The 13,477-nt window shown below is 36.2% G+C and overlaps 1 protein-coding gene across 2 annotated transcripts; it reads left to right on the top strand.

Annotated features, from left to right (window-relative positions):
* The first annotated feature begins 5,283 nt into the window (after positions 1–5,283).
* On the top strand, positions 5,284–12,765 carry LOC105040193 (monothiol glutaredoxin-S4, mitochondrial). Of its 2 annotated transcripts, none has more exons than XR_003800106.2 (8): positions 5,284–5,611; positions 5,699–5,739; positions 7,412–7,475; positions 10,523–10,654; positions 10,845–10,944; positions 11,042–11,141; positions 12,281–12,359; positions 12,444–12,502. XR_003800106.2 is itself a non-coding variant. In XM_010916614.4 (8 exons), exons 1-8 carry the CDS (start codon positions 5,459–5,461, stop codon positions 12,504–12,506), a joined length of 699 nt encoding a protein of 232 aa, XP_010914916.1. In that variant the 5' UTR covers positions 5,284–5,458; the 3' UTR covers positions 12,507–12,765. The 2 variants fall into 2 exon arrangements, 1 of the variants encoding a protein (XP_010914916.1); XM_010916614.4 differs by having other exon boundaries at positions 11,042–11,108; positions 12,444–12,765.
* The last annotated feature ends 712 nt before the right edge of the window (positions 12,766–13,477 follow it).

Here is a 13,477-nt window from a genome sequence, read left to right as displayed (position 1 = left end):
TTTTTGACATCGGGATAAAATGCTTACATACTTGTGGAGAGAGATCTCCATAAATATATAATAGTTGATATGATCACGGCTTGCTATCGCGGGTCGAGAGTATGACATCGAGAATACCTCTTATTCAATTAGTTTTTTAAATATATTTTTTGTTTTGATTCAAGTCTCATTCCAATTATGATTCTAGTTACGAACCAAATATATTAGAGAATATGACCATTCCGATTCATATGACAGTTCTAATCCTGTTTGCAAACCAAACACACCTATATTTTGTTAGTTCTCTATGCTCTTATCATCTATGTATTGAGGTTTATGGCTTTTATGATTCTTGTTTGCATAAATTTCATGAGGATTCAATATTTTTTCAGAAATCATTTATGTGGACAGCAAAATATCGCGTAGCCTTAAACTTATATCTTTGATGCTCAAGCTTGGCTTGCTTCCATTTTATTCTCTTCATTCTGTACGAAAGTCTAAGGATGGCGGGCTTCATTCTCGTCATTGGGGACACCATGGAGATCCAAAAAAAGTACCCTTGAAGATTAGGAGAACCTGGGATCAACCGGCGGTGGCTGTCACTTGGGAAATCCGGAGAGAACGCAACAACATGGTGTTCCTTTCATAGAAAACGGTCCATTGTTGCTGTTCTGGTTGCAGCTCTCATAGTCTCTATGACTTGGGGCAGCTTATGCACCGTCAAGCACAAAGGTGCCCATCTTCAATATAATCGTTCCCTTGTTTACAGTCTTTGAATTGTTATCTTCCTTGCTCTTGCATGTAACTGACTGCCTTGTGACTAATTTTTATCTATTTAAACAAATCAGGCGGGAAGCTTTATAACCTTCCTCCCTTTGTCCCTCGAAACAAAGAACTTTGATTCTGGAGAAGATTGGTAATTGGTTAAATATATGAGAATCATTTGAAGTACTTTGTGGCTGCTGCATTTACAAAAGTCTTGTTGTCATTGCTGCTGTAATCATTCTCATGGTAATTACCAGAACTGCCTCTACCATTTTATTGTTAAGGATGTTAAATTTTTTGGACAGGTACTCGACCTACAGAAGAGGAAGAACGTCGACCAGGTATTATTATTATTATTATTATTATTATTATTAACCATTTTTTAGCATCTGTGAAAGCTATACTTCTCGAAAGTATGTGATAAAAATGGATCCATAAATCTGGCAACAAAGAGGGCATGTAGAAGGGCAGACTCTGGCCATCATCTATCAGATTTGGTACCTGGCTAGGATTCATGCCCGTCAAGTTCATGGATGATTGGTTACTCAATCCAAATTTATGGACTTGACTGTAGCTTTTCTTCTCCACTTGGTTCCTTGACCTTCCTTGCCAATTATGGTATGAACCGGCAGTTTCTTTGGTCTTGCAGGCATCACACATCGGGCTACGTGTTAAATAATGTGAGTTCCCGGCCCGTTTTTATCTTCTATATATGCTAGTTTTGAGTCCGTACATCATTGCACACGGATTCTAAATGTGATTACGTTGAATATATATATATATATATATAAATAATAAAATAATATTTATTTAAATTTTTAATATCATTTCATATTCTCAACTATCTATATAAATAGATTTTAATTATAAAAATATAATAATATTATATATTAATAATTTAATTTAATTTATATAAATAATATAATTTTTTATTAATTTAAAATTAAAATTTAATGTTTGAAATATTGTTACGCAGGAAGATGCATGGCACAAAAAAAATTACTTACACGAATAAATTTTTTTTTTTAATTTTTATTTTATAATATATATATTAGATTAGATCGACTTGGACACTTACCTATTGGACATAGACAGTTTATAAGTAGCATTCCATATAAAATCCACAATGCTTGAAACTATTGGTATTATTACTCATAAAACGAGGCCAAATTCAAATATTAAAACCAAAAGATATTAGGGAAAATAAAAAGGCAACGACTGGATAGAAACATTGCTAAAAACTGGTAAGAACCGACGCTTGTGCTGATAAATTAGAAACCAGCATACTCGAATGAATCCAAGCCTGCTAAAAACATGACCCAAAGCATATCATAATTAAATGCAAATCCAAAGGCAACAAGTCACTGCATAACAACTAATTCATTAGGCCATATCTAAAGACAAGGTCTTATCTATATCTTTCCTAAGTCAACATCCTCCGCATGGTATAATCAGATATTAGCTCTTCCTCCGTCATTTTCTTCTTCCCAGCATCTTTTAGCAAGCCTAAACAGCTGCTCCCACACAGTTCTCTTCTGCTCTCGTTGGAACCCCAGCTGGAGAGGTGGAAGGCAGGCATGCCTTAGAAAAGTCGAAGTTGATTCCTTGAACCAGACCCAAACTAATCCGATGCGATTTCCAAAAATTAAGACTGATATAGCACGACCAAGTCATTCAAACATTGGATCTTAACCAAACTAACCTAACGAGTGCAAGGCTAATCCAAAGTTCAAACTAAACGATGAAGTAGGAATATAGTTGATCTCACTTTTAAATATATATAAATTTTGATTTATATATATAAATTTAATGCAATACTTACTTTCTGTGCCGATAAATATAATTAAGCTTCTAAATTGAGTTTGAGCTTGTACACCAACCACGCATGCATGGAGGCTGATGCCTCTTTTTGCCTACGCACTGAGACCCAATCACAAGCTTATTTCCAGATGTAGGTGCTGGGTAGGCGCCAGGGCGGATGAGATGGAGCTACCTGATAGGCTTACATCACAATGCCGCTATGGCTAAGTACCATGCCAACTTTTTCTCTTGACTGACATCGTCCAACCTCGATTCATTCAACGGCCGTAGTGCTGGGGTTCTTTATGTTTGGCTCTTGACACGTGAAAAAGCTGAGGCCGTAGAGACTTAGGAACATTGCAATCAAAGAATAATTTGTCCCCAGTTTCTGCTTGGTTTTTCCAGAGAGATCTATAAGTTATTATAAGTCCAGTTAGGAGACTAATAACATTTTTTTTTCCTCGACATTCTTCAAATGAGCTGCGGCAAAATATTTGCAATCTTTTTATTATGCAGGTGACGTTGGAATCTGCAAGAGCCCTTTTTTTAAAAAAAAAAAAGAAAAAAACTTTTTTTTTTTTGTAGTTTTTGTATTTGTGTCGGAATTGAAGGATTGGTAAGCAGCGAAAAGTCCAGTAAGAAATGTAGGGAAAAAAAAAAATTTTTTCCCTTAGCAATGTTACATTGAGGCCAAAAAATTACTCAAAAATTATCAAGTTTTAGAGCACCATCGAAATCAACTTTTAATACACCAACCCAATGGGGATATTCGAAACATAAGTGAATAAGCTTGTGATACAGGAGGTATATTAACTCTGTTTTGCATAATTTTTTTTGAATTTTTTATGAAAATATCTCTATTTTTTTTTAAAGATGAAAGCAATCATAAAAAATTTTTAGATTAAATTAAAAATTTTAACTATAACTGCAACAAATTGTAGATAATTTTTTATTTATTTATTTTTTCTATTGCTTTTATATCAAATGTAGTTTTCATATTTTAGTTTCTTTGAAATTGTAACTTTGATTTTTTTACCAACAGTAAAAAGGGATAGCATCCTGCTGCCTCCGATTTCAGTCCAAAAAAAAAAAAATGAGTCCTCCCCGTTGCCCTCTAATTGCATGATTTATTGTATTTGATTATAGTAGCTTCATTTATACTACGACCGCACAACGGTGTTGTATGCCAAATATAAAAAAAATTATTTAGGAATAGGTAGATTTAAGTATTGATAATCATCTCCAAATTAGTTAAACATTGGTTAAAATTATTGTCTATTTATTTAAAATTTTTAGGATTACTTGAATGGATTATAATATATATATATATTTATTTGGAAAGTAAAATGATCTTTTAACTTTGAGTAAATTGTAAAAATTCTCGTGAGAATAAAAATAAATTACACTTACATTGTAAAAAAAAATTATATTATTTTTTTAGATTTATTCTTATCCAACACTTTAACCCATAACTTAACATATATTAGTTAGATGCTTAATATTAGATGAGATCCAAATACAATGTTAGAAAAAAATTTCAAAAAAGACCAAAATAATCTCATATGAAATAACAATAATCTGAGGATATAAAACAGATTTTACCACGGTGCTCTTTTAATAATATTTTATTATAAAAAATATTTAAGATATTATCCTACCATCAAATTTTATATTTTATTATTTTTTAAAAAATATTTTATTATTTTTAATTCTTCTTCTTCTTTGTAGCTTCTCCTCATCGCCAACTGCCTCCTTCCTGCTGCACACCAACCCCTATCTCCCTCCTCCTCCTCCGCCCACTCCTCTTTGGTGCCATCCGTGGCTCTTTCGTGCCCACCTCCGATCCTCCATTTGTAGCTCTTCTATCTCTCTTCGCCTGTAGCACCCATCCCCATGCCACCTGTGGCTCTTCCACCTTTGATCTCCCCTATACGCCCACGAGTCTTTTGCCCACGGTCTTCTACCCCTCTCCAAGTGCCCACAGCTCCTCCCTCCATGACATTATTGTTGCCAACTACCTTGACGCCACTCCACCCATTTCCTTCTCCTCCTTCTTAGCCCACTCTCTGCCGATTGGGCTTGCCAATTGCCTCTTCACCATTGCTACTTGTCTCCCTACTGCTCACTTCCCCACCCTCTTTCCCTTTCATCGTTCGAGCCGGTCTCCCTCTTCCTCCTCCTCAACCATTGCTCGCCTTCCTATAGCGACATACCAGCTCTCTTCTTCCTCTTTTGCTACTCAGGCTTGTCGCCATGCACTGTCCTTCAATGGGAAGAGAGGTGATGTTCAATCAAGGAAGAAGACGTGACTTTCAAAACATTGATCGATTTTTTTTTTAAAATTTTTTAAATTATGTCTAAAATTTGACTTATTTACTACACCAACCATTCATATGATCAATAAAAATAAATTACTAATAAATATATCAGTGCCATCCATCTTAAAATGGATGGTTAAAAAAATTTAATAATAAAATGATTAAAAATAATTTTGAAGCAGTGTGGTAAAATTTTGTTAAATAATATACGTATCTAATTTCCTACTCGGGGATAAATTTATTTTTTTATATGAGATAAACGGTTTTATCAATATATTTAATTTAATTCAATGTCAGTAGAGATTTTATAAATTATATGAATATATATAATTAATATAAATTTTAAATGAATATTAATAATTTATTTTTTTTATTTTTTTATATATAAAGAGTTTGGTAACTGACTCATCCCTGCCGGGTGAGGGAATTTATGCAAGGGACATCGACTTATAGGCCATGCAATTTTTTGATTTTCAGCCCATCGAGTGTTCGACGGGAAATCTTGGGGTTCCTCCGTCTCTTTCTTGTTCCCTCCTCCTCCTCCTTCCTTTCCGGTTTTCGGGTTAGGGTTTTGAGCTCGATCTCTCCCTGCGAAGATGCTTCGGCGATTGGCGCTCCGGTCCGCTTCCATCACCGTTCTGGCGATTCGTCCGCTGCAGAAGACCCTCGTTCTTGGATGCGGCGAGGGATATCTCCCTCCCAATCCCCGATTCCTGGCGGTCTCGCGGCATTTCATCGATGTGCACCAGGTTCTTCAAAGCTCTAGCTTGCCTCTCTTTCTTCAGCTTCAATGAGCCCCTGATCTTTGGATTTTTTTTTTCCCTTTTTCTGTGAAGATTGGCAACACGGAAGCCACCGACAAGGAACGTCCTAAAAAGTGAGTTCCTTTTTCTTGATGCTATGAGTAGCTCTTCCTTACATCCTTGTGCTTTTTTAATTTTGGATATTTGTTTGACTGGCCGTGCATTCTTGGTCAAGAACCGTACCCGGTTAATTTCTTTATCTATTTGACGTTTATTTATCTTTATAATTCTTGGTCAAGAACCATACCCGGTTAATTTCTTTATCTATTCGACGTTTATTAATCTTTATTGCCACTCTCAGGACTATTTTTGGGCCTCAGGATCTCATCTTGAGCCCATTCATCCTATGTTCTCGTGGTCTCTTTATGATCAAGATTTCATCTTTCATATTTTATGACTTTAGTTTTTTCACTTCTTTTTTTCCTTGATCACAATGCAATCTTTATTTTAACACGCTCATTTTTAGATGCCTTGTTTCGAATTACATTGCTATAGCAACTTTTGGGTACGACACTCTCATTCTTTGATGAATCTTTTCTGGTCTTACGCCACATCCACTTCAACATCTCACCATTACTGTTATTTCCCTATGTTGTTGCACTTTTTGTCTATCGTCACAATATTGGTGGCCTTGCTTTGGTCTTGTGATTTTTTTTTTTTTTGGCCCCAGAGACTCATGGACATGCAGGGGTCATGTAGTACTCGAGAAGCATCATTGCTTTACACGTCACGCTTATATTCTTGTGGAAATATTTACTTGAAGACCGAGGAAAATTCTCTCTCCTTGTCCTTCTAGGCCATCAACTTGAGCTCATTCCTTAACTCTATCATATCCCTGCTATTTCATATATATCCTTGTTTGGAAAAGAAATAGGATACCCTTTTTTGGGGAAATCACCATTAAATTTCTTGTTGCATCTGACTCCTTGTATCCGATGAGTTAGTGTTGTTGAACAAATGAACTACTAGATAGAGTCAAGGTGAAAGAACTGAAAGGACTGGGATCCATTTTTACAATTAGGAATGTATCTTGACACAGACAATGCGAGTTTTCCTTTTACTGGGGTGTTTATTGTTACTTGAATGGCTTTCATTTTACTGGGGTGTTTATTGTTACTTGAATGGTTTTCAATTTCTTGTGAAGAGCACAAAATTTTGTTGTGTAATATTTGCACAGCTAACTTTTTTGTCATTCTCTTTGTTTGTTGGAAGAGGATAGTCTATTCGTGCACAATATAAAATAAATCCATCTTATCAATATGTCTTGCAAAGCCTTAATTAGTAGCAAATTTTAGGTTTGTTTCTAAAAAGGATTCAGGTCCCGGCAAGACGTCCTGCAGGACATCGGGATGGGGTATTATCCCATATATTGGGACAGGGCTGTCCCATCATGATCCCTGCATTCCGATCGGGATATCTTGGACATCCCTTGTCCCAAGTGTCAGGACGAGGTGGGATGGCGGTGCATCCCATTTCGTAGAAAAATTAGGATAGCCCTGTCCCACGGGAATAAAAATTTTGGCTTCTAATTTACAGTTTGTTAGCAAGTTTGATTGTGGTAGCCGGTACTGATAGTTGTCTATCCTTATTTATATGTTTTTTTCTATAGTCATCACTCATTTTGACATATCTACTGCAATTTCAGGAAGATTTTTTGTTTTTTTTTTTTTTAACAAGAATCAGTTCGAGTTATGTGACTATAAATAAAGAACATTTAACAATCAGTTCTCATATGTTGTAGTGCAGTTTGGATGAATTAAGTGGACGATACTTTGCTGAAATTTTGAAGACCTGTAAAATTGGTAGTAAGGTATGCTGAATTTAAATCTTGGGCTGAGATTCATATTACCATTGCTTTAATCAGGAGATAATATTTATATAGCCAACCTTCTGGTGCCAGCAAATTATTTTCTTTAACTTACGTATAGCTGTTACTTGACATGCATAGAGACTAGAAGTTTCTGTTTTACTTGTGATTTATGAACCCAAAATCTTTTTCCCGGCTACGAATATCTTTTTCCAATGGTCATGTCATGAATGAAGTGGCAAAGAACTCATGCAAGAGGTATTTGGTGTAACAGTGAATAGAAATACCTTGAGCTTGATTGCAACAGATGCTAAACTGAAATAAATAGTCAAATTCTTGTAAATGACATGTATTCTGAGTCTACTTTGCTGTTGTCTTGGTTTTTTATTAGCATTTAGTCAGAATTGTGTTTGTGAATTAACTGAGTAGGTAATTTGTTGCCTTCTAAACACCCATGTGGCTGCTGGCGAAATCTTCTAGAAACATTTCCTTTTCTAGTGATTGGCAATAATAGTAAGAAACCAATATCTTGTTATGGCAGCCCAAACTAATTATGTTATCTGTGATCAATTTTTAATGCTTGCTTTTCTCTAAATGGTATTCCTCTACTGATGAGTTGTTTATTCCACCACCATGCTGTCGCTATTGTTTTTGCAGCTATGGTTTCTGCTGACATCACAAGCAGCACCATTTCAAGACTACCAATCATCACTATTACCAGCCACCACCCTGCCTTCTTGCTGCCACTAATACCAACATGACTTCTACAATCAAGGCCCGCCGAATTGGTATTGAAGGGCATACTGGTTGGCAACTAGTTCGGCATAGTATGTGTCTGTGCTTGTGCCATTTCGCTAATGTGGTAGTTTCCCATCATAGGGCTTTCTATCTGGGTGTCCCAAAATAAGGAAAGCTGGAGAGGGAGGGGGAGAGGGAGAAGGAGAGAGAGGAAGAGAGACAGGATTAGAGAGGGAGTGAGAGGAAAGAAAGTAAGGAGAGAGAGAGGGAGAGGGAGCGGGAGAGATAGTCAGAGAGAGAGAGAGAAGGCTCGAAAGCTCTCATCATCATCAGGGTGACAAAATCCTAGGCCATAGGGTTTAAGGTCGATGGAGGGAGAGAGGGGATCTAATCAGTGATGGGGGGAGGGGGGAGGGCGAGCATCAAGCAGTGGCATGCTCTGAGTGGTTGAGAGCACCTTGTGGGGGTGAGGGTTCAATCGATTAGAGCTGGTTTGGCTATTTTTGATCTGACTGGGCTAATCGTCTCGATTTTCCGTTGGTTCAGGTCAGTAAGCTTTGAATCAAGAGGTTCGGGATGGTTCATTGAACCCGGCCTATTTTTGATCTGACTGGGCTAATCGTCTCGATTTTCCGTTGGTTCAGATCAGTAAGCTTTGAATCAAGAGGTTCGGGATGGTTCATTGAACCATGTTTACAACATTTGTAACCACCATGGTGAAATCACCACCACTATCATCACCACTTCACCATTACATATATTGCACATTTTTTTTTTCTTTTCCTTTTACTTCTGCACTATCCTTAGCCCAAGAAAACAATGATTTTTTATATATATTTTTTTCACTCTTAAAACTTCCTCTGTCATTTTTCTTTTTACTGCTAGCGGATAGAGCATCTGGTGACTGAGATTTCTTTGTTTTCTGTCTTGCTTTAAGGAACTATAAAATAGTTTTTCTTATGAAAATAATAAGTGCATGTAACTCTATAGAGGTTTATATTATGGTTGGCCACGTTGTAATGAAACAAACTTAGACTAAAAGAGAATTTTAGGAAAAAAAAATTAGGTGAAGACTCAAGGTTTAATGTAGGTGATCTCCTCCATTTGCTTCTTCACTAGTTAGCCACTTCATTTGCAATTCTCTTTCATTATCAAATCTTAGCTGCATGACATCATAAATCTACCATTAACATCGTACTACTAATCTTTCTGCTAGCCCATTTTCAATTGCAAGTTAATGCAATACAAGTTCACTAAATAATATCAACAACCTATGGAATTAGTTCATACCTCAGCTCAACCTCTCAGAGTCCCTCCCTTATAGACAAAGCATCTATGCACATATTGGCTCCTGTTGTTAAAGCACAAAAGCAAAGCTTACTTCTTCCAGCATGAAGAATTAATTTGAAGACAATTGCAACCACAGAGGGTACAATTTTAGAGGATATTCAAAATGATAAAGAGACTTTCTTGTATATATGTGAAATCTGAGCTACGTATCCTGTGCCACAATCATATGATCATAAGATGTTAATTTTACATTTAGAAATGTGGTTCAATTGGTAAGCAGTATGGCAGACAAAAAGCTGTGTGCAACTGGAAACAGGTATGGGTTGTCTGTGGAATATTTCACAATGTTTGTAGGCACTTTTGAATCTGCAATGAAGGGTAGATGGAAGCAAAAAACATATTAAGGATTATAGTACCACAAATAAAGAAAGAGAAGAGGGGAGGATGGGGGTTTGTTGGAGCTGTAGCATAATAACATGAAATTAAAAGAGAAATCCCTAATGACATCTAAGAGTGGGATGAGCCTGTAAGTTGTATTGGTACCACTTATGAAAGGATAGCCATGTGAAGAAAACTGTCCATTTGAGGACCCAGATGTAATGCCATACTTGATTACTCATCCATGATCTTAACTAGTAAGGACTTCTAGTTTGCAAGCTTCATTGCTAAATAAACTGAGGACACAGACCCTGATACTGAGCTTGTGCTGTGAATTGATGTTAGCATGCCCTTCAGATGTAGTTCTAGATGGTTTTAGTATAAGCTTTGATTTGAAAACCATCTGGATTATTTGGTGTGAGCATGTAATCTTGTAAAAATTATGCATTTAAAAGGGGTGACTTTGTTATGTCTGGAGTCATTCTTCAGTTCAATTTCATATCTTTATGCCATGCAAGCAACATTTTGTGTGACAGGAATGTAATCTATTAGTGTGCTCTGTTGCTTCATACTTATAATTTGAGTTTTAATTACATTTTCCATGATAATTATTTATTTTAATTAATTAAAGTTTGTATGAGTAGGTAGCATTAGGATTGGCCTTTCCACCTGGCATGAAATATTCAACTAGAGTAAGTGGTGATCCAGATACACATGAAGACTTTCTGCCCACCAACAAAAGTTCTGGCATCTCTGTGCAGGATGTTGTTCAGCAGGTATTTCAAATATATATATATATATATATTGCAGTGAAAAAGACAGCATGGAAACAATTAAAAATCTATCAACATTTTGAGTGGTTAAACCATTTGATTGTAGATGCCCATGTTTTGGTTGTTTTAATATTTGATTCTTTTTTTGCTTTTTTTCTTTTTGGGTGTTGGGTGGGGGCGTGGAGGGTGGCAGGAAGTTAAGGAAAACACTGTCATGATTTATATGAAGGGTCTTCCAGATGCTCCACGGTGTGGATTCAGTGCATTGGCGGTGAAGGTCCTGCAGCAATATAGTAAGTCTTGGGCAGCTAGATGTATCTAACTGTTAATGTTATAGTCATTACCTTTTAAGGCATATATGTGTTACCTTCTTGCATGTGATTGTTGCAGGAGTCCCCATTAGTGCCAGAGATATTCTAGGAGATCCCAAGCTTAAAGAGGGTGTAAAAGCATATACGTAAGGAATTACTTTTGATGGCAAGCTAGGATGGTATCAACATAAAACTTGAATTTGTTGTACATGTTTACAGTAATCGATTTCTCAAAACTTACTCATACTGACAACATTATCCTTGGTATCCTAAACTGGATTCTCCTTGAGTCACTACTTGGTTGTTTTGCCCTTTGCTTATATATTTAATTATTCATGTGGTTATGGTTACTTGAGGGTGTTATTAATTGGTAGAAAAGGGACCAATTTATTGTATGGCTTAATTCGATACTTATAGAAAATATAGCTAGTTTGCCTATCTTCTCAAAAATCATTTAATGCTTTAACGTTTAAATTCCTCATTTCCTATCTGGTGTTTATCCTGACAATGAAAAATCAAAATGGTCATGAATTTAAGGTGCAATTGCAACATGCCTAGCTATATTGAGGCCATAGCTGCGACTTGGTCAAAAGGAAATACATAGATTTTGCTTCAAACTATAATATGCATTCCATTGTACCTAAGTATTTGAATTTTGATGGTGTTCCCTGGATAATCTGTCCTACAGAAATCACAATTTTGAGCATTTAATATAAAAAACCTTTCTTTTGATGATGTGCTGCTTCATATTGCACTTGGAAAAAATTGATTATTCTTAACGTCAATTATTCTTTCACTGAATTTCTTTTTAGGTATCACACAGCACATACTTCTTTCCACGTGCTTATTTTGATTAGGTTGGTTTCATTAAGGAATTATGATTGCCTTTTTTTATTTTGACTTGTTTTACCAATCTATATGTTATTCTCATTTATCATCCCTAGTTCGTATCTTTATTCTGGTTTTTACAAAACCCTAGGAGATCGCGCATTTTAACTTAATTTGGAAATTTGTTTGGTAAAATGGTCCTGTGAGTTGAATCTATGACTGTTTCAGATTAATTTTCATTCCTGTAAATTTCCTCCTTGTTTTTCTGGTCCGGCCACATGCTATAGTTGCTAGAAATATAATAGTGGGTGAATGATAAGTTTTGTTACTAATTTTCATTTTGAAGTGGAAAAATACCAAGAAAAAGGAAGAAAAGAACAGAAATTTAGTGTCAGTGGCCGCTTTAAGCTAGTCATTATCAAACTATGATCGTTATATTGCAACGCTGGTTTTTTCAAACTATTCTGATCTATGGTACAATCATGTGCAGCAACTGGCCAACATTTCCACAAATATTTATTAAAGGGGAGTTTGTTGGAGGATCTGATATTATATTTAGTATGCACCAGGTACATGAAAACATTCTAGTGAATACGGCGCTAAGCTACCTGGTATTTGTGACATTGCTGAATCTTTGCGTCTTGTGTGTCCAGAAGGGTGAGCTCAAGGGTTTGCTTGCAGATATCATGCAAGACAGTAACCAGGGTGGAGCATGACTGAACTCTGATGATCTTTATAAGATCCATTGGTTGTTAGAGAGCATCTTTAGAAATCTTTGCTGGATGTTGTCTGTCTAATAAAATATTGTTTCAACTAAATATGCATATTGTAAAATATTTAGTTGGACTATCTGGTTCTTGTTATCCTGTTGCTATTTTGCAACCCGAAGTTTGACAATTAAAGAGTGAGATGTAAACAATTGCGACAGCCTGTGGAGTATGAAGAAAAATTTCACCTTATGGTGATAGGAAGCAAGTTATTTTTTGAATTGCGAATTTTGAATGGAAAGAGAAGTACCCGCCATGTGATGTGTTACGTTGTGAAGATCCTGGGTGGTTGTACATGTCCTTTGAGCTCTCTAGGTCCAAGGACTGTAGAACTGGAGGGTTGTCTTATTCGGATATAGATGACGACACAAGATTTTGATTGGGGATTTTGTTCATCCATGGAACTGTCCTGTTGCTCTCTTTTTGTGAAATCGTCAGTTCTTGAAACAAATTTGCTAAGAGGAGCCGACCGTTGTAACAATGTTGCTAGGTTTTAGGAAATGCTACTTCTGAAAGAAGGTCTAGGAAGAGGAGCGGCCGCATGGTTGCTCACAAATATTCTTTCATTTAGGAACTGCAATGCTTGAATTGAGTGGTGGAGTATCCTTGTATAAAATTAAGCATGCCTTGTTTTCCAGGACTAAGCTTGGTAGATTGGAAAGCTAAATCTATCAGATGAGCTGCCAATTGGGTGAGCATATTATTACCTGAGGCCTCATTTTCATGACTCCCAGCATGTCATTTTTCTCTCCAGTTACAGGAATTATTGGTTAGAACCAGAGAGTATCAAGACCTTCGATTTCATAATTGTAATTGTGTGCACAAATTAATTTTTTGGCAGTAAAGTTTCCAATATCTACTGGCAAGTTAGCCCAATTGCTGCTATATTTTCTGCATGTTGGCTTGGTAATTTTTTGCAA

This window comes from Elaeis guineensis, chromosome 3 (genome assembly GCF_000442705.2).
Source record: "Elaeis guineensis isolate ETL-2024a chromosome 3, EG11, whole genome shotgun sequence".
In the NCBI taxonomy this organism is placed as follows: domain Eukaryota; kingdom Viridiplantae; phylum Streptophyta; class Magnoliopsida; order Arecales; family Arecaceae; genus Elaeis; species Elaeis guineensis.
This window is presented reverse-complemented; position numbering and strand designations above follow the sequence as displayed.

What these genes read in the sequence shown, in the direction of transcription:
- LOC105040193 (XM_010916614.4), top strand. Translation starts at nt 5,459, where the DNA reads ATGCTTCGGCGATTGGCGCTCCGGTCCGCTTCCATCACCGTTCTGGCG. An exon ending in GACAAGGAACGTCCTAAAAA is followed by an intron (nt 5,740 to 7,411) that starts GTGAGTTCCTTT and finishes GTTGTAGTGCAG; the next exon opens with TTTGGATGAATTAAGTGGAC. An exon ending in TTATATTTAGTATGCACCAG is followed by an intron (nt 12,360 to 12,443) that starts GTACATGAAAAC and finishes TTGTGTGTCCAG; the next exon opens with AAGGGTGAGCTCAAGGGTTT.